Source organism: Bicyclus anynana, chromosome 21 (assembly GCF_947172395.1).
Source record: "Bicyclus anynana chromosome 21, ilBicAnyn1.1, whole genome shotgun sequence".
NCBI classification, from domain to species: Eukaryota; Metazoa; Arthropoda; class Insecta; order Lepidoptera; family Nymphalidae; genus Bicyclus; species Bicyclus anynana.
In genome coordinates this window covers 6,410,871-6,435,642 of record NC_069103.1, presented here as the reverse complement: position 1 = coordinate 6,435,642, position 24,772 = coordinate 6,410,871, and the positions used below count along the sequence as shown (strand labels likewise).

The window sequence follows — 24,772 nt, the reverse complement described above, 5'->3', positions numbered from 1 at the left end:
GACAAAAATTTAAATTCAAAATATTTCTTCCAAGTAAACCCACTTCCCTCTTACACTGCATCGTCACCTTCAATGGCATAATTTTTGACATTGATGACATTGTGCGCAGGTTCTGCTGCAAGTCTTGCGTGGAGGCCGGCCAGCTGGGCCCCAACGAGTTGCAGATGCAGGCAGACACCGCGTGGCGGAGGAAATAGACGACATTTCGAAACCGACACCAATGCAAATCATAAAATTACTAATTTATAAGAAAGTATAGTATGCACCAATCTTCTAGTGGGCTATTTGTAACACACCGAATTGCGCATGTTATAACTAGGCTGGGCTATGTTTTTGTATACTGCGCAACCATTCGCCTTGTGTTCAGAGTGAACTCAAAGTTTAGCATATACCGTATGTATGTACTGCGTAATTTATTCGACATTATGGAATATGCGTGTTATCTGAAAACAGGCCAGGATATTTTTTTTTCATTACTCACTCGGGTAAATACCAATTTACCCGTACAACATTAATAAACTTTGATCTGCAAAGTCATTAAAATGCCCTGGAAATTTAATAATACCTTCTATTTTTTTTTTAATATCTGTTGATGATACTCATAAATATGTTCGTCTTTTGTTAAACAATTTTAGATTAAGTAAGATAATTTGTTTTGTAGTAGATTTGAAATTTTTGGTGCCATATGTTTTTCAGGCTTGCAATGTACCTATTTAATTTTTTTTTTATTAGAACTGTCACGAAACCTAGTAGTTAGTCTAAGTATGGGGTGACTACTGATTACTTGATGGCTGCATGCAGCGGTGCCTACTTTACTCTTAGCTAGAATAATGTAAATAAATAAATATTGTCACAAATAGTTCCATCTGTGATGGATATTAATAATAACAAGCTGCGTACCTATTGTTACTAACAGACAACAGCACAAACTTTCTTGCTCAAAACTTTGTGCTTTTTAAAATATCACACGAAATCTAACGTTGTGAAACGTCTTAAAAATATTATGTATTATTTAAAATGGCTTATTATTGAATTATTTCACAAACTAATTCTTAGTTTTAATTTAAATTGCACATTTGTGACATACACGAATTAGCCAATTAGCCAAAACTATGCAAAATTAAAAAAAAAGTAGTACCTAATCTGCATAATCTTAAAATAAGAAATCTTGAGAAGTACAAAGTACGGGTAGTTGAAATACTACCCACGGACTTGTAGTCCATGTACTTGCATAACAAAAATAAATTACATTTGAGAAGTTTCAGAATCGCGAAGTTTGTGTGTGTGTTAGAATAAAGATTTAGACACGCAGCTTTAGATAGATATTAAATAATTTTCTAGTTCACGTCTTATAGAGGCTTGTCGTTAAATACTCATGTAATATTTTTCAATAGTTTCCATTTTATGAACTGTTATAATAATTATGTTGATTCGTTTTACTCCTGTCACTAAGGACGTAGTCCAGTTTCCTGTGATCGTGTTGAAAAGGTAAAAATAATTATTAACATATAAACGTAATCTCCTTTTTAATAAATTATAAAATACCCTTTTAAATCGGCAGCCTACCTCTACGCCCGTTAAATAATAATAAAAAAAAAAAAAAGTTTAACTAGACTTAGACTTTGTATTGTTGTATTCTGTGCTAGATTAAAAATGAATAGAAATAAAATGTCACTTTTAAACTAAAATGGAATCTTACTGTACTATTTGAGCAATAATACTAATTAATTAGTTTTACGACATGAGTAATTATGTGAGTCATTATAATTAGTAAATACATACTTATGTGAATTTTAAATGGACCATGTAAATATAAAATAAAGTTAAGAGATAATTATTGTATTTTATTTATCTTTAAGCTACTACAGCCCCGTCAATTTAACACCTAAAATTTGAAAATTGGGAAAACTGACGATGATCTAGACTTTGACCTTGAGTATTTTTATATAATGATTTATTTATTTTGCTATCATCCGCGAAAAGTCGACGAACCCATGCGACAACGTCACCCAGGTCCGACAAAATACTCTCTACGTACGTTTCACCCCGAAACCGGAGCATCCTCAGGAGATGTTGACTCTACAACGTGCAATTGCAAAGTCACGCCAAGGTACTTTACCTTGCCTTTTACTAAGCCGGGGATCGAACCCAGGACCTCCGTCTTCTCCACCCACCGCGCATACCACTGCGCCACGGAGGCCGTCAAATACTCGGGGGTCGTCAAACGCTTATCTTTGTATAGATTACAATACTACATTGCGTAGTGGATACGAGCTTAAAATCATACACTCACTTATAAAGACCGTACGTGCACGTACGAACGGAGTTTTGTTCCCGAATCACCCTTTTAGTAGACTTGATTGTACAATGATCTCAAAAACAGCGCTGAGTCTCACAGTGACACTTTGCTTTATGATGAACATAGCAATAGCTCAATCTGATGTTTCAAGCAACACTGGCAAGTATTTTTTTTTTAATTTCTAAAACACCGTCCCATCATCCAATAAATGGGTATGATGACTAGGTTTGAATATATTGATTTTAATGATACATTCGGGTAAATAAGGCCAATGTTAACTAATTTATACATACAAAGATTGACTGGATATTTGCAAAATCTATTAAAAATATTTTATCGTAATTAGATGAAAATTCATACAGTTTTAGCTTCCTTACATTAAATGTGACATTTTTTAATATTTGAATTATAAACATAAACGCAGAAATAACAAAGATATTAGTAATTTTGTTTAAACGCCCACGCAAATCTAACGATCATTAATTGCCTAGACGTCATAAGTTCGTGCCATTTTGTATGGGGCGTTTTTCAGGGATCCGCGGCAGCGCCGCAAATCTGACCCTTTAAATCCCTGTAGCTCCGAAAGTAATGATCGCAGATACCCTGTTACTTTTACAAACTTGCTTTACTATTAGCATGCTTTTAATTTATATACAATTTAAAAAACTGTCATCATCATCCCTACTGGTACTGTAGATACAGGGTGCTCGGGTGTATTTCCCAGAACTTCAAGGTGTTGACGAGTCCACTTAAAGGAGCCGAACTGCGTAACTAATATTTTTTTAACTAAAAAATAAAACTTTTTATGTTTTCGTACACAAATAGTGATTCCGATTATCCATGTAATACACGTCTTTGCATTATGAAATACGTAAAACTTGGCTACGTCATAATTAAAAGGATGCGTTTAGGGAACACATTTTAAGATCTATTTACGAAAGAAATATTATTTACCCCAAATATATTTATTTAAGAACACATGTTTCTTGAACATTTTTAATAAATTTTCAGTAAAGAATATAACCCCAGAGTTATGGTACTCCCCAGCACCCTGTATAATAAATACTTACTATAAATAATAATGGAAAAATAAGTGTAGGCTAGCTGTAGCTACTCTAAACTAATCAAATGATTTTACAGGTATCTGCGATCTACCTAAGGTAGTAGGCATTTGCTACGGCCACAAGATTCGCTGGTACTACGACAAGACTCTCCAACAATGCTCTCAGTTCGTGTACGGAGGATGTCTGGGCAACGAAAATAACTTCATCTCTAAGGAGCTATGCCAGGAACGTTGCGAGCCAAATAAATTGTAGATAACCCTTTAACATAATGACAACCTACGAGTACTTAACCTTAACCACAATAAAGTACCTACAGCCAACATAATTTTCCCAGTCTCTAAATAATACATACCTATTTTTTTTGTAATTACTTTTGCTATGTAAATTTTAAATGGACCATGTACAAAATAAAAATTAAGAGATGATTAATGAATTTTTTATAACACACTAGCGGACGCCCGCGACTTCGTCCGCGTGAAACTCGATGTAAACTTTCAACTACCCCTACCCTACCTCTACCTTTTCCTAAATTTTCTTTGCTATAAACCTCACGCAGCCCGAGACCTTTCCAACAAATGCAAAACCGTGGAAATCGGTTCGTGCGTTCTGGAGTCAGGAAGGAAAACCCGACTTATTTTTATATAGTAATGAAGATTTGCTCGTAAAGTATCGCTTATTTCACCAATTTGAATATCGTAATATTTCATTACGCACATGTGCCGTAAAATGTGCACATTTGTCAGTCCTTCGGGGCCCCTGGGCACGCGCCCCGTGTGCCTTTATGGTAAAGACAGTATTGACTCTACCAGCCCGACACGCACTTGGCCGACTTAGATAAAAGAGGAGTTTCTTTTATTAACCGACTTCCAAAAAGGAGGAGGTTCTACGTTCGGCTGTATGTTTTTTTTTCTTATGTATGTCCAGCGATAATTCCGTCATTTATGGACCGATTTGAAAAAAACATCTTAAGATATATAAGACTTAGGTCCTATTACCTTAGTACAAGTTCATATTTTTTTACGACATCACGCTGGCCTCTGGTCTTCTATTGTTTATATACTTATTATCTGTCGTTAAAAAAATTAAGTAAGAAACAAACACGATAACTTCTGATCCCGAATCTCCTCGGTATATATACGTAATTATTGTAATTCACAAATAGATACTCGTAGTTTATCTAAACTGTCTAATTTTTAATAAATCATTGCGAGAGGTTGCGGAAGTTAGGTTTTGATAAAAGCTCTTGACCTCTTGAATCCAGCCCTTACAGTGGTATCGCTATAAAAATGGAGTAACTTCTTGTTTTCCCAACGTTTCCCTTCACTGCTCTGCTCCTATTGATCGTAGCGTGATGAAAAGTAGACTAGGCATAACATGCCCAGGAATATGAAGAATAACTGTACCAAGTTTCGTTACGTCGAGTAGTTTTTGTTTCTTTATCGAACATACAGACATAAATTTTACTGATTGCATTTTTGGCATCAGTATCGATAATCACCCCCTAATTGTTATTTTGGAAATATATTTCACGTGTCAGAATTGACCTCTACAGGTTTATTTTATGTATAGATTTTAATTTATTATTTTATTTGACTCCCACTAAAAAAATCTTGATTTATCGTTTGGAAGTCCAACTGGAGCCTCCCTGCCAAGGCAAGGTGTGTACCTAGTATGTAGCCCTAATGTGTCCATAAAATATAAATAAAACAAAAAATGCAATAACATAAATTTTTATTTACATCCCGAAATTCACAGTCATATAGGTATAATATTATAACAAAGTAAACGTCCTACGTATATCTTACCCGACAATTAGAATACAGTGAGACAATGGGTGAGCTAACTGCTAACATAATAATATGATGACAATACACGTATGTACATACATCAATATGTCCATCAATCAATATCCAGGGCGACTGCACCGCATTGGTTGAAAACGGAACCGATTCAATACGATGTAGCATAAATAATTGGTCATTTAAGGTCGTAGTATACGTATGAAATGCGAGATGATGATAAGATGACTGCTTGTCACCGCCTCGTTTAAAATACAGATGACAGGATCAGTGGCGGATTTACTAGCAGGCTAAGTAGTACGCTAGAGCCTAGGGCGACAGATTTGGCCCGTCTTACAAAAAAACGAATACTGAAAATTAATAGTTTCGTCATACTCGTATATAACTTAACAAAAACATAAAATTGAATTGAGAACCTCCTCCTTTTATTTGAAGTCGGTAAAAAAAATATTTTATATTTTCAAATACAATTAAAAAACTCATCATTAACCCATATTCAGCTCACTGCTGAGCTAGTCTCCTCTAAGAATGAGAGGTCACATATTGGTTTGGCCAATAGTCCACCACGCTGGCCCAATGCGGATTGGCAGACTTCACACACGCAGAGAATTAAGAAAATTCTCTGGTATACAGGTTTCCTCACGATGTTTGCCTTCACCGTTTGAGACGCGTGATATTTAAATTCTTAAAATGCACACAACTGAAAAGTTGGAGGAGCATGACCCGGACCGGATTCGAACCCACACCCTCCGGAATCGGAGGCAGAGGTCATATCCACTGAGCTAACACGGCTCTCTATTATCGTCGTATATTATTGATAGGAAATTTTAATTATTTTGATTGCGAACTAGGGTACCGAATTCCGAGGTCAATTTAAAAACTTACTGGCAGCAACTTTGTAAATCCGCCACTGGACGGGATAACGGGCAGGACGGGACGACACGTGAAAGAACACCATCGAGAACGGTGTTTACCCCTCCCGCACGCGTCACCCGTCCCGACAATAATCCCGTCGTAGGATCGACTTATGGTCAACGCATACTGACGGACCGCAGGACAGAGCATCGAGGAAGAGTAACAATAATCTTCTGCAATGCTCGAACACTATACCGAAATCAGTCGGGATTAGATTATTCCTCAAGCAACAATGCAAAAAAAAAAAAAACGGACGAGTGCAAGTCGGACTCGTCGAGTTTTCCTACAAAACTACTGCAGACATAGTCTTCTGGCGTAGTTTCAGAGGGCCTAGTGGCAGTTTGATACTGTTACTATCGCGTTAACGTAAACGCGAATTTCTAATTGAAACAGCGCCATCTAGTGGCACTACTGCACAACTGTTTCAATTCCATATAAATTCGCGTTTAAACGCGATAGTAACAGTATGAAAACTCCCACTAGGCACACAGATTTTTCTAGATCAAAAGTGCCTAAATCCCAAAGTAGTAGCGACATAGTATTTTTCGAGGTACGAAACCCTAAAGTTAAAGTATCTCGTGGTCTTCGATGTGCCCAACAAAACTGCGATGTTCGAGAATTGATCACGGGAACGGGAGCTTTGACATTTGTATAATATATTTAGGACAACCAAAAAAATACTCAACCACCACGTCAGATTATGATAAGGTAGGTGAGTTGATAGCTAAAAGGTGTGCATTTCGAAAATCTGACGATTTGAGCGTAACGTAATGGAACAGGAGGGTTCCAAAGTTACAAAATAAAACCCTTATATTTGTTTTAGAGCCACGATTGCGGTTAATTTTTTACTTATTTTGAATGAAATAATCTCCTGAATAATCGCTCATGTTTTCTGATGATTTCAATATTCAAAGTAATAAAAATTGTCTGTCGTTTTTTTCACCACCGCTGAAAGCGAAATAAGTATATAAAAATTTATTCTTTCTATCATCTAATCTACCAAATCTAAACTATTCCAATGACGCTATAGTGACTGCAAAATTTAGCATCCCGAGCTCCCCTTCTATAAATGATACGCGTCAATGTCTCCTATTTGCTTTATTCCTTTAAACAACGCGTACTAGTGTCGTAAGTATTGGGTGCACATTTATATTTTTCAATTATTATGAAAACAAAAGACCGAACAAATGAACGAAACGAACTTCAAAAAGTTGAAGAAGTTGTCCTAGTTGAAGACAATACATAAATATCTTGACATATTAAATACTTATTTAAGTGAGATTTAGCTAAATAGCTTAAACAAAATAAGTAACATGCTAATGTTAATAAATAATTAGTTCTAACAATCAGACTTTCCTGAACGAAACAAATAGCTTGACAAGCTCGTTCGTAACACTCCCGATGGTCCGCGGGGGCCGGGAGGCAGGTAGCGATGACAGATAAACTCAACTGATGCACCCCACTTCCTCTGCCCCACGCGCACAACTTTACACCCGCGCAGTCCTTCCCTCGTCGCCCGCATATCATGGGAGTGTCATCAACGAGCTTTAACTATAATTTAAGCATCACTGTACCAGTGTTGTCAATTATTTATGCCACATCCCACAGTCGGCTTTACAATAATTACTGTCTCGGCTAGGCCTGTACATAATTTACTACTACACTAATTTATATAACTCCACTGCGCGCGGGAGTGCCCTAAAAGGATTATACCACAATACGTATATATATACTCTTAAATACAAAAATAAAGACGCAATATAAGTTTATATACATCAAATTATAATTTAATATACATACAGTGTAGACAGCGGCGCTCGGGCGGTAAGCGGTTCGCCCGAGCGAGACGAGTGTGCGGGCAGCGCGGTGACGCTCAGACTAATTACACAAGGACCTCGCTAGACGTTACTTCTCTGTCAAAGTATATGATCAACGATCCAATGCGATTACAAAAATTGTCTCTTTATAATTTATAGAATCAATGTTTCATAGTTGAATCAGTGGCGTGCACAAGGTTTCTAACTACTGGGTATACACCTATAGGTAAAAATTGCACAAAATGGAAAATTTCTCCTTCAAGACAGTTAAGTAATGAATTATCAGGGTATGCATTGCGGTTATGCATCTATGAAATGCACGCCACTGGTTGTAATGGGTTAAAGAGATCTGTAAAAATATCTTTCTGTGTAGTTGAAGTTAAAGTACAACTTCTAGTTTAGTATATGATTAGCTATATAGCTTTTGAATTTGGGTGCAATACTAGTCCTTATGTAATTAGTCTTGAGCTGTGAGGCGACGCGTGCGCGCGAGCGGCGGACGACCGGCACTGTCGGACTACTGGACGTCCCGGCCCGGATGCTGTCTTATCTACCTTACTGGGTAGCGAGCCCTTAGTATCACAATATGTTAAACTAAAACAAGGTCCACTAAACTATGTATACAATTAATAAAATTATTAAAAAAAAAAAGGAAAACGAATTAAGTGATACGTTTTGTGTATATATAACTCCTGTTCAGTTCGAGTGCGGTCTGGATCCGGATCCTAGGTCTACGCCTTGATTGATCCAGATCAGTCCGAGCCGGTGTTAAACAATTTCCATCAATTCTCCATCACCCTACCGAGAAGTTTCGCTTTAATAACAAAAGGAAAACCATGTGACGAACAAACCATACACGTAAACAATGAACGCGCACGTCAAATAAATACGCAAAACACAAACACGCCTATCGAGTCAAACGCGTCGTCCGCACGCGACGCGAGTCGGGACAAAGCTTCAAACGATTTGTACAAGTCGCATAACATAAACAACATTTAGTTACAACTACAGTACGACAGGAAATGCTTTATATCTCGTGCTCGTCAGTTCATAATAAATAATCGACGCAACGACGGGTGTAATTGTGATACGATAGTTATCTACAAAAAAAAATCATCGTCGTCATCGCTGAGGTGACATCTACGCGGGGCCGGTGCTGGCTCAGTCGAGGACTTGCGCGACGATCTTTTCCATGTCGTGGTCGATCTCGTCGGAGGTCTGAGGGGGCTGCGGCGTTGCGGGGTCTGGCACGACGGGCGCGGGGGTCGTGGACTGGGCGGCGAGTGCGGCCGCCATCGACGCCGCGGTCACCATGGGCGGGGACGGCGGCACGGCGGGCAGCTTGAAGGGCTCGTCCAGGTCGTCGAGGCCGGGCGGCATGGGCAACCTGGCCAGCTCTTCGTGCAATTTCACGTAATGCCGCTGAAATTAAAAAGTATCACATTTTTATTCGAAAACTAGCAGACCCTGTCAAACGTTTGACTCATGCAATTCTTCCCTATTCCTTACCCTACCCTAAAAAAATACTCTCCGTTAGAAACATCCTCGTACTTCAAGGAGTATTTTAAAAACAGAATTAGCGAAATCGGTTTAGCTCAAGATTTGTGCACAACACATTATGCGATTCAATTTTATATTAAAGATAATATTTACTGTCATAAATATACACTAATTCACAAGTAAATATGAATATTATTAAAAAAAATTGAATGTGCCACTAAAGTAAAACTTCTTTCAAAAATTAAATAATACATGAAAGAGAAACTTGAAAATTATTAGCGGTTAGTAGCGCCATCTCTCGTGTCGGACGTACCTCTCGGCTCTGGGCTTTTTTGTGTTGTTATTTTACTACAGATGGCCCCTTTAAAACTTAACGGTATGTCGTTTCAATTACAATTTTCGTAACACATTCACCAGCTATTTCACAAGTACTACGTAGATTGACGGCCTCCGTGGCGCAGTGGTATGCACGGTGGATTTACTAGACGGAGATTTTCAGGATTTGACAGGACAGAACAGAATATCAAGGATGGACCCGTGGCGGATGGGCCCCAAAAAATCTATACTTACTATTTTTTTTTTTATTTTAGCTATTTTGCCAACCCTACCCTATAGTTACGGTACTGGCGCTATACGTGTACTGACCTTGAGCGCCATGAGGTTGAGCTGTATGTTGCGCTGCGTGCGCTCGTCGCCCGTCTGCCCCTCCAGCTCAGTGATCCAGTTGGCCACGGTCTGCATTATTTCGTTCCGCTTTATCCAGAAGTGCGTTTGAATCACCTGGTAACAGGCAAACAAAAATTTTATTTGCTATAGCGGTATCAATGATATGGAGGCATACATATGATCTGAATAAAAATCGCGACATGTTATTTACAAAATAAATCTCCACTAACTCTCAAAGTATATTGTGAGAGTGACGTAACTCTGCGGTCTTCAACCCGGCGACGATTTGTCGGGTTTAAGACAACGCGATACGGAGTCAGTCCGTGTCCGAAGCGATAGGTGAGTTAACTAATGACAAAGGAGGATGGCGAAAATGGGAGCCACACTCAGATGTCGTACACTATTACATTTGTATTAAATAAAACTATTATTTGATAAGATACTTGTATAAAAAATATTGAGATTTTACAGAACGGGAATCAAGATTACTTCTATACTTAGCATAGTAAAATTGTTCTACTTGTGTTGCCTGAGACCGAAACGCCTTGTCGTATTTATAAAGCAATCACGCGGTCTTATGTCAACGGCGGTGTTTTTCAGTATAAAATTCACACTTATTTGTTACTTATTTGTTACCATTTGCTTCTTTCTTAGTTGAATCACGATTAACAACTATTAATGGGTTTCTATTATGTACGCTACTTCTATCTGCTAGTCCCAAAATACCTGCAACCTCGCCATTCTCCTTTTGAAACATGACCCCGTATAAGGCACTGTATTCGCGTACATACCTCTTTAAAGCATGACTCCGGCGCGCGCAGATGGTCGAGCATGGCCCAGCGCACGCACGCCTGGTAGATGTTGGAGTTGTACTCGAGGCTGGCGCTGTTGCCGACGCGCGTGCCGCGGCTGCGCTCGTAGCCCGGCTCGTTGAAGTACGGCTCCGGCACCAGGATCAGCGACTGGATCGACACCAGCACCTGTGGGACGACTCACATCATTAGTTGCGGCTTAAAAAAAAACCAGCCATGTGGGAGACTCGCCCATGAAGTGTTCTATACCTTATCTATAAAAAGGACAAAAAAAAAACACGTTTGTTGTCTGGGAGCACCCTAAAATATTTATTTTATTCTGTTTTTTATTTCAACTTTGGAATATTTTTGTTATGGAATAACTTTATTCCAGTGAAAGTTAAAAAATAGTTGAAAATTAGGTTAAAGCTTAATTTTTTATCCATAAATAAACCCTGGTTCTCGCAAGATTTGCGAAAAACGAACCCACACCATCCTGCATAAAATGAATATATATATATACTCTATCTCGGCATACATACTTCGACCTTATATCACGTGAGTTTTAGCAGTGTTTCTCAATTCATTATCAACCCATATTCGGCTCACTGCTGAGCTCGAGTCTCCTCTCAAAATGAGAGGGGTTAGGCCAATAGTCCACCACGCTGGCCCAATGCGGATTGGCAGACTTCACACACGCAGAGAATAAAGATAATTCTTTGGTATGCAGGTTCCACGCAAAGCGGGTTGGCAGACTTCAGAGAATTAAGAAATTCTCTGACGTGCAGGTTTCCTCACGATGTTGTCCTTCACCGTTTGAGACACGTGATATTTAATTTCTTAAAATGCACACAACTGAAAAGTTAAACTCCCGGACCGGATTCGAACCCACACCCTCCGGAATTGGAGGCAGAGGTCATATCCACTGGGCTATCACGTCACAATTAACTGTATATATATTTACAATTATGCCGTTAAAAGTCTAAACGGATTCGGCGCTAGGGTTACTTATGTTGAGTTATACTTTAGCAGTGTTACTACAGATGGTGTTTTCGATTACATTTTCCGTAACACATCGTATAGTTTCGTCGTCATCAACCCATATTCGGCTCACTGCTGAGCTCGAGTCTCCTCTCAAAATGAGAGGGGTTAGGCCAATAGTCCACCACGCTGGCCCAATGCGGATTGGCAGACTTCACACACGCAGAGAATAAAGATAATTCTTTGGTTTGAAGGTTTCCTCACGATGTTTTCCTTCACCGTTTGAGACACGTGATATTTAATGTCTTAAAATGCACACAACTGAAAAGTTGGAAGTCGTATAGTTTACCTTAAGAAATTGTAAAACCCAATAATGGCGTGTGGGGCTCACCTGCAGGAAGCTGGAGGTGTGCGCGTTCCACTTCTCCTCGGGGCGGCCGTGCCACGTGTTGAGCACGGACAGGCACACCTTGCCGTCGTTGTACAGGTTGGGGTTGAAGCGCACCGAGTGCCGGCCCGTCGTCTCCAGGTTGATGAGCATGGGCACCGCGGGGTACTCCGCCGGGAAGTACACGTCCAGGATGAAGCAGCCGTTGGCGTACGGCGTGTCCGACGGGCCCGTGATCAGCACCTGAACGACCAACGCGTTATAGTTAACATACCAGCAATACTGGAGAGTGTTCGGTTCTCGTTTATTTATAAACTCGAGTTCTCATTTCCGTGAAAATACGAGGATAAAATACAGCCTACCTATAATATAGCTTTCTGTTGATGGAAAAAGTTCATATAATTGCAGTAGATTTTGAGTTTATTTGTTACATACAAAAATACAAATCATTCCTCTTTATAATATTCGAGTAAGTAAATCAACATCTTCTCGACTAACTTAGGGTTAAATGAAGAAGCAAAAGTCGTTATTGCTGCCTAGGCATCATTTAAGGTCTCAGTAACGGCCTCGAGTTATTGTAAGCGATATATATAACAACAGTAGTATGCTACCTTCATGACGTCGAGGCGGTCGGTGTCGGTGCGCACGAACACGGAGGAGGAGTATGACAGCGGCAGGCTGGTGGCCAGCGTGGCGGCCTCCTGCGCCAGCCGCTTCATGCGCGCCGGGTGCGCCCGCTCGCCCGCCGCGCGCACCGTGGCCTCGAAGTGGTACGGCACCGTGAACCGGAACCCGCCCTCCGTGCTCTCCGCCATCATCTCGAATGTCTCTGTGTAATACAACCATGGAGGGTACAAATAAGGAAGACGCCTCATCAGTGCGCTGCGTCGACACACCGGAATAACGCAATATATGCCACACAAGTGTTGCGATGGCGAAGCGGAAAAGGATTGACCGCACCTACTCAGTCTCAACAATGCATATAAAACATACAAACACTGCCCATTTTCCGTTGAAACGTCGCCTGCGGAGATGCAACACTTTAATGTATGTCATTTAAAATATATGAAAAACGACCAAACTTTGACGCAACGTAACGCAAGTCACTAATAGAGCATCGCTCTAACTAAGGAGATATTTTTATTCGTTTCGATAAATTCGATGATAATTCCCTACATAGTAACTTTCTAACTTTAAGTCTCTCAAAAGGTTTAAAGTGTTTATTAAACGCAACCTTCTAGGAAATTCTTATTAGTGTTAATGATTATATATATGATAAAAAAGCTTGGCGTTAAACTGCACTATACGACTGTGTACTTAGTTCTAGATAAGTTTGTAAAATGGTGGTAAACAAAAAAAAAACCTTGGCTGAGTTTGTTGCGGGCTCTTCTCGGACCAAAGCGCCTTGTAACTTGAATTTTAAGTTTTCGACTACAATTACCACCATTAAATTTGATGTTTCAAAAGTGCTAATAAACTAAGTCTAATTGAAATAAATGATTTTTGAATTTTGAATTTCAAGTAACTAGCGGCAAGTTAAACAAAAAAAAAATGAAATCAAATGAGAAGTAAGAGTCGTCATCATACCAAACTGCATGGTGCGCATGAGGTCGATGTAGCGCGCCTCCCGCGTGGCGCCGTGCAGCGGGCGAGCGATGCCGCCGCCCTCCGCCTCGCCCTCCGAGCGGCACACCAGTGCCGACGTCGCCTGGATACAGGATACACATGTATTATTTTTTTTAAACAAACAAGCTGTCCAGGGTGAACAGGGTATTAAGTAAAACAAACGATTTTTTTGCCTACAAATTCCCAATTTTTGAAGTAAACCTTGACGCACTCTTGACTTGGTGAACGCGTTACGAATAGTATAATCGGGCGATGCGTGCTGTTATCTATATACTAAAGCCATACTCGATATGCACTGTTTATCAATGAACAAATTAGAAATGAAGATAGAAAACGCATTCATGCAGGCATAGTGAAACAGTATTTCTTATTAACTACCAGTAGATGGCGTTTTTAGAGAACTTTGAAACAATCCTTTTTTATACCCTTCAAGTAAATTGCTAAAAAGTCATTTTTTTATTTTTTACCACAAGATATACCAACACCTTTACCACAAGAGATCTTTCTTTCATATCATATTGTCACAATTATATTCTAAAAGTGCAATACTTTCTGAAGCTGCTGGTGAATTATGTATTCAAGAGATATAAGATAAGTATGGTGGTTATTTTAGGTCTACTGAACATAATATTTTACATTTAAACTAGTTGTTTTTAAGTGAACACAACTAAATCTTACGGAATGTAATCTAAGTAAAAAAAACATATTGAACGTTAAAACATACCTGTATATCGGCAATGAGCAGCGCAAGTCCTTCGTCCTCCTCAGACAATTCCGATGTACTTGACGTACTAAATCTTTGGCTATAAGTCATCTTTCCGAATATGTTCTTTTTGCTCATTCTGTAAACATAATAAATATATCTATTATTTTATAATCAATATAAGTATAGTTTATAAAATATGTTGATGATGGGCTGACATCAACGAATTTAAAACAATTATTATAGAGTGAATGTATATCAAGTCTCACGATTTCCACCAAGAATGTAACTAAATTAATTATCGAATGGCCGAAAATAACTTCAAGCATTGCCCGAGGCTAGGGATTCTGGGTGCAAGCATAAGGGTACCCTCGACGACGCACGTCAACACGCACGTTCACTACTCCAGTTATTCTCCCCGCCTCGAAATAGTACCGGCACCAGCCGATGAACGAATAAAATGACAGCCGACAAACGAACCATGCCGACAAATATAATATAATAACATGAATTTCAACAATTATTTTTGAGTAGTTTATCTAATTTTTAACGTAAAAACAAAAACAAATGTAGACCACATGTATGTTCCCTAGTGTATTTGCACTGGAAGATGCTACTGGTGATAGTCACCTGAGCTTGGTGGCGTAGGAGTTGGTGGTGCGGCTCATGCTGGCCAGTAGCCTGGGCAGCGCGCGCAGGGCGGGCGCCAGGCGGCGGCAGCGCAGCGCACGCAGCGCTCGCACGGCTCGCAGCACGCTCACGTACAGCGGGATGTGCCGCGACATGTCCAGCACTAGTAGCATAACAACAGTAAAAAAAAACACTAATACGATACATCTAAATCTGTGGAAAGCATTAAGATGTATATTTACTCAGAATATGTCTGCCTTTGTGGAGATAAAAATAATTTGGGAATACAGAGAAACATACAAACTCGCAAAGCTACCAGCGACCGCTTAGTGCTGCTATCATAAATGTGCGTGTTGTTAAGAAATGCATTATTTTAGAATTATAGATAAATAAATTCTCATAAAGTATACTGTTGCAGACTATTTTAAAATACTAAAGAGGACTATTTTTTTATAATATGGTCTATAACCTCAATAAATGGAATATTCAACACTATTAATTAATGAATTAATTAATTTTTTGAGATTCTACTCGTAATCGCAACTCAAAAGACAGACGGCGAATAGAACGAATATCCCGAGGCTAGCCACTAACTTATACATCATTAAGTGTATACTTTAATGTGAAGTAAGAAACTGGTACATACCTGAGTCATTCCTAAGGTACGAGCATATGGCAGGCACCAGTGAGCTGCTTGCCACCAAGTCGATGAACTCGGCGGGCAGTTCGTGCGAGTCTCCCTCCTCACTCTCCTCGGCCTCCTCGCTCTCCTCCTGCGAGCCCTCCTCGGGCGGCCACTTCTCTCCGGGATTCATATACGATACTAATACCTATTAATACAAATAAAATTGAAATTAAATACCTTTACTGTGGCTCAGTGTCTCATCGTTATGTATTCAGCAGTTACTTGTAAAGTGTACTCGAAAAAAAAGAACGCACACTTCACTTGAGGAGTAACTTTCAGAATACATAACGTATATTGTAATCGGGCGAGCCTGCTGTTATCTACAGGCACAGTAAGTAAAACAGTGTTTATTATTTAAAACTACCGCTAGATGGCGTTCATAGAGAACTTTGAAACAAACCCTTTTTGTACACTTTAAGAACCTGTTGCGATGCAGTCATGCCTGTGTTTTTTAAAAGAACTTTTACTAGAACTACGAAGTCTTCAGCACACTAGTTTTTTATACATTTTAAAACAGATTTTTTTTTCATTTTTATACAAATTACCTATAATATAGTGTGTAGTAGTAGATAGTACGTACCTGCAGTAACACAGTGACGTGCTCCTCCTCGAGCCGCTGCCGCACCAGCGCCTGCTCCACGTTCCAGCTCTGCTGCGTGGAGCCCGTGCCGAAGCCCGTGCCCTTGGCCCAGTACAGCTGCGCCTTCTCCTCGCGCGTGCCATCTTTGCTCGAACCGTTCGAGTTCTGACTATTCTGTTGACCATTTACATAAATAACATGAATATGGCTATCAATAAAGCCTCAATAGCTCAACAGTAAAGCGGTCGGATTCATATCACCGGGGTGTGGTGGTTCTATCCCCGCCCCATTGGAATATTGTCGTACCCACTATACACGCCAAAGGCGTGACATCGAGCAACACTGGAGCCATAGACTCCCATCAAGACGGAAATGCAAAACGTCCGCCATGACACTTCCGTTACTCTCTCTTGTCTCTCTGCTCCGTTCATCACTAACGCGTGTGCGGAGATCTGCACAAAACTTAATTTAAAACCTAAAAAAACCTCTAATATAAGTGCAATCCACTCGAGTGGCCTTAGCTTCAGTTCTGTGCAAAGTAAACTAACGTTAAATTCTGCCGTAAACCATTCGACGCCATCACCCGCTCACACACATCTAAGTCGTCAGCCAACAAAGCGAGGCTCGACGACACACATTTCATCGGTATCAGCGCATCGCCCAGCTTAAAAGGTAATTAACACTTCCAAGGCCTTCCAACTACCTCCCAGCTCAGACTCTCATTTCACGTTCCAAAATCAAAAAAATCAAAATCAAAAATCATTTATTTCAAGTAGGCTCAGTTTACAAGCACTTTTGACACGTCAGTTGACTATTTGTAAAGATTCTACCACCGGTTCGGAAGGCAGGTTCTGCTGAGAAGATACCGGCAAGAAACTCAACAGTTGCTCTTTTGAAATGAAAAAGTCATACAGTATTATAATTTATAATTGATAACAATTACTGTTTCCATTTCTTATAGTTTTACTTCCTGTGTGAAGGTTGGAAGCTGATCCAACGGCCTCCAAGCATCTTTATCATAGTATTTCCCATAGTATAGTCCTACTTAAAGGACTTGGTTCTTCGCTAGCCTACTTACCAACCCTTACACTCGATATATACAGAGCCCTTCATTTCACGCAACACCCACTCTTTACCTCACAGTTCTTTCCCCAAAATTTGACGCAGGCGTCCGCTATCATTGTTACCTGTGCAGTGGGGCGATGGTGGGTAAACACCGCCAGGCAGGCCAGCACGAGCCGCACGGCGCCCAGCTGCAGCAGAGCGACCCGCAGCGAGCGGCCGGCGGGGGCAGCGCGCGGCGCCGCCTCCAGCAGCTGCGCGACCACGCGGAACGGCAGCGTGCCGAGCGACGCGGCGCCGTTGCCACCGTTGCTGCCGCCCACCACTATGTTGTCTGTACAAATATAAATTAAAAACATTAATAATGAAAAGGAATAGGGTGATAACAGTTTTTTAAATTGTATATAAATTAAGAGTATACTAATAGTAAAGCAATTTTGTAAAAGGAACAGGGTATCTGCAATCATTACCTTCGGAGCTACAGGGATTTAAAGAGTCAGATTTGCGGCACTGCCGCGGATCCCTGAAAAAACGCCCCATACAAAATGGCTCGAACTAATGACGTCATAGGCAATGTAATGATCGTTAGATTTGTATGCGCGTTCAAACATAATTACCAATATCTTTGTTATTTGTGCGTTTATGCTTATAGTTCATATATTAAAAAATGTCACATTTAATGTATGGAAGCTAAAACTGTATGAATTTTCATCTAATTACGATAAAATATTTTTAATAGATTTTGAAATTTTATAATCTCATTTATTTTGCAAATATCCAGTGGTCGTCATTTGGAACGGCTGCATATTTTTTTTTTATTCTTTACAAGTTAGCCCTTGACTACAATCTCACCTGAAGGTAAGCGATGATGTAATCTGAGATGGAAGCGGGCTAACTTGGTAGGAGAAGGATTAAATATACATTCCTTTCGGTTCTCTACACGAAATCGTACCGGAATGCTAGGCAGCTTCGGTGGCACGCGAGGCGGAGCGCTCTGGACCGTGGACCACAATAGTCGAAGGTGATGCAGAATCTGGCGTGGACCGCGGCGGGCATAGGGATCTCAACATCGTGTGTCGTCCAGCCCCAGAAGGGGGAGAGTGAAGAAAAGGGACAAGGAACGAAAAGAGAAATAACTTGTAGGGAGTCAAGAAGGCGTCCCGGGAACACGCACAGAGCAAGTACCGGGTTCGCCCTCCCTCGATTCGGCCCAAATAACCGAGAGGTTGAAAGGGCCATGGGAGGAGGTGGGTTGTCCCTATAGTCAAGGCTGACAACATCAACAATAAACCACCACTCACGTCCTTCCTCGTCATGCGCCACACCGAGCAGCAGTCGCAGCAAGTGCACGGCTCGCGCGCCCTCGTCCAGCAGAGCGGCCGCGTAGCCGGGCAGCTTCAGTAGCAGCGCTAGCGCGACCAGAGCGTGTGCGGGGACGCCCGCGCAGCCGTGCGCCTCCTCGCTGCTGGCGCTGCTGCCGCCCACGGTGCCGGCTGAAGTCACGCCCATTTCCACCACCTCCTGTGATAAACAAAATATACATTAGTTAATTATTACATTTCTCATCACTACACAGTATTAATTGAAGAAGAAGAAGAAGAAGAAGAAGAAGAAGAAGAAGAAGAAGAAGAAGAAGAAGAAGAAGAAGAAGACGACGACGACGACGACGAAGAAGAAGAAGAAGAAATACTTTATTGCACACAAAAATACAATTATAAATTAAAACAATAAAAAAAAAAAAAAAAAACTTAGGCAACTTGCAAAGGCGGCCTTATTACTAAAAGTAATCTCTACCAGGCAACCCCTGACGAGAGAACTTGCGAAGAAAGAGCGGGAAGGTGCAATACATTATATGTAATTATATATATAAATAATTAAATAAATATAATATAATTAATATATACGTAAATATAATTTTAAAATTTACATATGCATTTTTATTGATTATGAAACACGGCTAAACTCACGTCATATTAGGTCAGAGTATGCCCGACTAGTTTCGAACCCATACGGGGCCCTTAGTCATGATCACTTTGGATCGTGTCGCGTTGCAAGAACCAGCTTCTACATAGGTACGAGGTAATTTGACCTCGTAAGTCTAGCCTCTTCAAGAGTTACGAGGTCACGAGGTCGATCGATCTCGTACCACACCACAAAGTTTTAGTATGAGATCAAAAACCTCGTAACACACCAGAGTAAAGTAAACGAACAATCAGTGCCGCAGCGAACGTGTTAACAAGGCGTAGTTTTAGGCATAGTAGAGTAGATCACCTCGTAGACGTCGTCCAGCTTGACCCAGTCGAGGTCGTGGTGCGCGGCGGGCGCGGGCGGCGGCGCGGGCGCGGCGTGCGGGCGCGGCAGGCGCGCCGCCACCAGCGCCAGGCCGCCGCACGCGCCGAACTCGCGCAGCACGGTGCCGCCGGCGCACGTGCCGCTCGCCGCGCCCGCCTCGCTGCCGCCCTCCCACATCGGACCCGTCCACGGTTCTGGAACAACAATAAGTACTAAATTAATTTATCTCAATTAGGCTTAGTTTTCAAGCACTATTGAAACATCAAGTTATGTCATGATTTAATTGTGGTAAGTAAAGCCGAAAAATACGAGGGTTCCAAACGTATTCTTACGGAACTGGAAACGACGCGGGTGAAACCGCCCTGCGTCAGCTAGTCAAGAATTATAAGAAAAAAAAAGATAACTAGTGACAAATGGACTTTTTGGAAATAATTTTGCTTTGTCTGTGTTGATAAAAAATTATGTCAGCAAAAAAGTAGTTTTAAAGTATAAACAGCTTTCAACTTTAAATTGAGGATATTAAGTTATTTTTTCAAACACTGAAGAATAACATAGATCTTATATTTTCAGTCAACATCATAATTTCCAATTATGTAATGAGTTTGCTATTGTGTTACATGTTTACACTATATGTGTGTTGGTTTAGGAAAAGGTTTCTCAAAGTGGGGTACGCGAACCCCTAGGGGTTTGCCATTCGACGGCACGGGGTTCGCGACAAGATTTACTTAATTTCTGAATGGTGGCTTGATAACTGATACCAAGTCAGAATTAAGGTTAAAATTGTCATTGTCATTGTCACACCCATAACATTAATATCACAAAGACATTTGTTTTGGTAGTTTCCCCCCATTAGTTAGTAAGTTCGCTGTTACGTGGAAAGAGACAAATATCTTAGCATTCCATGGATTTACCGTGCGGGTGCCGGATCCATCGCGTGGTAGAGAGAAGAACTCCGAGCAGAGTCCTGAACTTGTGACTACAGGATGTAGGGTTAAGGAATTTTGAGAAACCCTGGTTTAGGAAACGCTCCTGGTTACGGAGTTTTCAAAACTGAAAATTACAGAAGCGAACTCCATATATGTTTCAATTCCGTGGTAGAGACTCCATTTACATTACCTCCGCTAGTGTTAATATGCAAGTTGAGCGTGAGATGCGGGCCGAACACGTGCGGCACGGCGGCGGTGAGCTGCGCGAGCGTGGTGCTCGGCGGTATGAAGCCCTCCAACCCCTCCACTTGCACCCTTATTGTTGACTCGATTATTTCTGAAACAATTACAGAAGTTAGAGACTAAAGTCGTGAATTGGTCAACGATGCAAACTGACGAGATCTCTAAACTTTTGTGTGTTGCTAATTGGTATATAAACAGAGGTTTTCATTACACGTAAACGTTCTGTTAAAATTAAAATGATATAAAGTAAATAGCCCGGGATCCGTGGAACAAATTTACAAGTGATGACTATCAGTATTATATTTTCAGTGATTAGCTTCAACTTGATGAGATGCTCAACTTTTATTATTTACTAAAATTTTTGATTCTGGTAGCTAACAGTGTAGGTAATAAAAATTTTTGAGCGTCGGAATGAGACAATGTACCACGCAACGAAAAATGTAGCACGAGCTTAGATTTGGTATATATCTTATACTAAACTAGAATTTTGTCAATTACACAAAAAGGTACTTTTACGGAGCTCTTTAACCGACGAACACGATTACAACTATTTAACATCGATTATATAGAGTACGTTGACAGAAAAGTAACGTCTAACGAAGCAGGTCCTATACAATAATTGGTCTGAGATTGGTATAGATAGGGTCTATACAAACAGGGGTCAAAACTCACCATCGCTGACAGAGAGCGTATTGGTATCATTGCTGGCCTTGGATTGCCTCTTCTTGTTGCCCTGCTGCTTAAGCGAGGTGTTCTTCACGTCCTTGACGCGCTTGTCCTTGGAGGCGCTGGCGGCGGCGAGCGACAGCTCCCACGCCTCGGCCACCGTGATGTTGGGGTCGGACGCGCTGCGCAACACCGCGCCAGGCCCGCCCGCGCCGGATCCAGCGCTACCGCCGGCGCACAGCCGAGACGCCTCCTCGAACAGTGGCACTGCGAACAAATTAATCAATACATGTAAAAAATAGGCCTCAGGGTGAGTCACACAGCGGGCGATGGAACGAGCTATGCTAGGAGTATCTCTGCGTGATCGAATCAGAAATGAGGAGATCCGCAGAAGAACCAAAGTCACCGACATAGCTCAACGTGTCGCGCAGCTGAAATGGCAATGGGCGAGGCAAAGATGCTGGAATAGCGACCCCCCACCAGGTGGACTGACGACATCAAACGAGTCGCAGGTATTCGCTGGATGCAGGTGGCTCAGTATCATGATCGTGATGTCCTGCAGTGGACGTCCATCGGCTGACATGATGATGTAAAAAAATTAAAGTGTTTGTTCATGATTTCAGGAAAATGTGTTGGAAATTATGATCTGTTTGTCCAAGCTCATCATAGGAACTAGGATTTTTGCTGGAAAATAGAAAACGTTATTGACCTACTTTTATTTGGGAAAAAGTTACGGTTCCGGCGGGGTTTGTGAAAAACTGAAATCACCAGCGTCCAATAGTTGTTCGGTGTCGTGCGGCGACAGAGCGGGGCCCTGTACTGTATAGCTTGGCAAGTTGATGACACTGCCATGATATGCGGACGAGAAAGACAGCGCGGGTGTGAAACCGTGCGTGCGGGTGAGATGCATCAGTCGTGGGTTTTTCATACATCGCTACATGACCCCGGCCCGCGCGGACCCTAGGGTGTGTTACGAACGAATTTGCCAAGCTATAGTATAGTCACTAGTCTGATGATGACTCACTCTGCGGGCGGTGGTCCTGCAGCAGCGTGCGCACGGTGGTGTGCAGCGGCAGGTGCAGCGTGTGGTGCGCGGCAGCGGGGTGCGGCGGCGCGGCGTGCGGCGGCAGGGCGGGGCTGCCCGCGCCCCCCGCCGCGCCCGCCCCGCCCGCCCAGCGCAGCGCCACCGTCGCGCGCTCGCCCGACAGCACCAGCCGCAGGATGAGCGCGCGCGTGAAGCCCGAAAGGCCATCTGGACCTAAGAAAAGTTAACAATTTATATAGTGTCGCGTATCACTTTGATTATTATTGGGAAGAAGCAGGTGTTACTTTGAGAAAGTTCATCATGAATATATAATGATTTATTTATTTTGCTATTACCCGCGAAAAGCCGACGAACCCACGCGACGTCACTCAGGTCCGACGAAATACAATCTACGTACGTTTCACCCCGAAACCGGATCATCCTCAGGAGATTTTGTTCGTCGGACTTGGATGACTTTGTCGCGTGGGTTCGTCGGCTTTTCGCGGATAATAGCAAAATAAATAAATTATTATATTATCACTTTGATGTTACTTCGCTTCGCTCCGAAAGTCAACTGCCCCAAACGACCCGAATTTCACGTATTTATATAATAAACAACATTTTGCATAGATCTCGATACGTCTAAAACATAATCGAAAATGCATTCTCAATTGATCAAGAATTTTTAAAACAATAGAAATATTCGTAAACAACTCGATATTGCCGAGCGATTGTCAACCTTATGTCGGGAGCAATACGGTCCTCCGTAATTCGTTGTAGGAAGTGTCGGAAAACGTAATGCCACTAGGCAGTTTTCACAAAAAACGATGCCTGCCTTTGCGATATGATAAAACAATGCATGGTGGGATATTAAGAAGCTCATTTACAAGAGTTTCACGCGGGCCAAGTCGACTGTCTGTTAGTTACACAATCACATCACACTAAAGACGATGACGTATGTGTATGTTTGTTCCTCCTTTACGCCTACTGAACCAATTTGGTTTTTTGTCCTGTAAAAATCCATGTTTTGTGTGAGATTTAGCACAAAGATTACTGATAACACTCGCCTGTATACTGCATGGACTCGTATAGAATACTGTGCAGTGTAGAAGCGAACAGCTTCTGGTTGGCGGTGTGGCACACGGTGAGCTCCGCAAACAGTCGGATCGTGCTCTCCTCTAGCTGGGCGTACTGCGCGCTTTCTTGCCATGTACTGCAAATATACAATTTTACATTTTACCCCATAATATATTACAACCCATCAGTGCCGAAGGATCGAATTTAGATGAAGGTACGAGTAACCCGTCCTAAAGAATCGATATTTCATTTGTTGTAATCGTTTTCGTCGTGTAAAGAGCTCCTAAAAATGCCGCTTTGTGTAGTAAAATTGCATAAAAAACGGCCAAAAACTTGTAGTGTAGTAAAAGATGGAGTAAGGTTTCATTTGAAAGTATTTAAGTATTTAAACCTTAATTTTATCAAATTTGTAATAAAAACAATTTACAAAAAAGAATCGATTCTTTTGACGAAACAGCTAAACATCGATCAGTAATCGAATATTCTATGTATTTAATCTGTGGATAGTCTAAGCAATGTGTTTGTTAGTCTGTGTAAAAAATTACGCGTGTGTGTATTGGGAGTCAAATTTATAGTTGTGTGTAGTGTATGGACATGGAAAATTTTTAGTGGTGTTAAATATTTTCGATGTGTGAGTTTACCTCGTCCCCCTCAAAAAACGACAGACAGTTTTGTTCGTGAATTTGAATGCGATGCATCTCCATTTTCTAATTCCTCTATGCGAGAGCCCTTACCAGTTCTGTGGGCGGGGGTGGCACAGCAGACGCAGCAGCGGGCGCCAGAAGGCGGCGCCGTCGCCGCCCAGCCACTCTTTGACGCGCCGCTCGGCGCACACCAGCCGCGCCCACTCCACTATGTCGCATATACTCTTCATTGATGGCAAACCTGTAATGGGGATGATGACAAGGTTTGAATATATTGATTTTTATGATACATTCGGATAAATAAGGTCAATGTTAACTAATTTATACATAAAAAGCAAAGATTGACTCGATATTTGCAAAATAAATAAGATTATAAAATTTCAAAATCTACTAA

At 41.3% G+C, this 24,772-nt stretch overlaps 3 protein-coding genes across 10 annotated transcripts in view; 2 read left to right on the top strand and 1 right to left on the bottom strand.

Moving 5' to 3' along the window:
• Positions 1–1,842, top strand: part of LOC112056973 (papilin) — a 130,030-nt gene extending 128,188 nt beyond the window's left edge. For all 4 annotated transcript variants that reach the window (XM_052888029.1, XM_052888030.1, XM_052888031.1 and 1 more), the window contains one exon: positions 110–1,842. In XM_052888029.1, the coding sequence (XP_052743989.1) occupies positions 110–197 (88 nt within the window). In that variant the 3' untranslated portion in view covers positions 198–1,842. The remainder of the gene's footprint in view (positions 1–109) is intronic.
• Positions 1,843–2,292: 450 nt separating this feature from the next.
• LOC112057011 (inducible serine protease inhibitor 2-like) lies at positions 2,293–3,726 on the top strand. Its single transcript, XM_024097500.2, has 2 exons — positions 2,293–2,458; positions 3,440–3,726. The coding sequence occupies exons 1-2, from the start codon at positions 2,368–2,370 to the stop codon at positions 3,613–3,615; spliced, it is 267 nt and encodes an 88-aa protein (XP_023953268.2). The 5' UTR covers positions 2,293–2,367; the 3' UTR covers positions 3,616–3,726.
• A 1,351-nt stretch (positions 3,727–5,077) lies between these two features.
• LOC112057460 (baculoviral IAP repeat-containing protein 6) overlaps positions 5,078–24,772 on the bottom strand; it is a 70,676-nt gene continuing 50,981 nt past the window's right edge. For 4 of the 5 annotated variants that reach the window (XM_052887992.1, XM_052887995.1, XM_052887994.1 and 1 more), the window contains 18 exons: positions 24,469–24,619; positions 23,725–23,870; positions 22,658–22,891; positions 21,640–21,900; positions 20,915–21,061; positions 19,778–19,992; positions 18,808–19,027; positions 17,632–17,840; positions 16,445–16,618; positions 15,826–16,009; positions 15,180–15,342; positions 14,571–14,688; positions 13,808–13,928; positions 12,832–13,049; positions 12,224–12,463; positions 10,852–11,040; positions 10,040–10,174; positions 5,078–9,316 (listed from right to left, as the gene is read on the bottom strand). In XM_052887992.1, coding sequence (XP_052743952.1) covers positions 9,056–9,316; positions 10,040–10,174; positions 10,852–11,040; positions 12,224–12,463; positions 12,832–13,049; positions 13,808–13,928; positions 14,571–14,688; positions 15,180–15,342; positions 15,826–16,009; positions 16,445–16,618; positions 17,632–17,840; positions 18,808–19,027; positions 19,778–19,992; positions 20,915–21,061; positions 21,640–21,900; positions 22,658–22,891; positions 23,725–23,870; positions 24,469–24,619 — 3,386 coding nt within the window. In that variant the 3' untranslated portion in view covers positions 5,078–9,055. Of the gene's footprint in view, positions 9,317–10,039; positions 10,175–10,851; positions 11,041–12,223; positions 12,464–12,831; positions 13,050–13,807; positions 13,929–14,570; positions 14,689–15,179; positions 15,343–15,825; positions 16,010–16,444; positions 16,619–17,631; positions 17,841–18,807; positions 19,028–19,777; positions 19,993–20,914; positions 21,062–21,639; positions 21,901–22,657; positions 22,892–23,724; positions 23,871–24,468; positions 24,620–24,772 lie in introns of those variants that run through there. The other variant, XM_052887996.1, reaches the window with a different exon arrangement.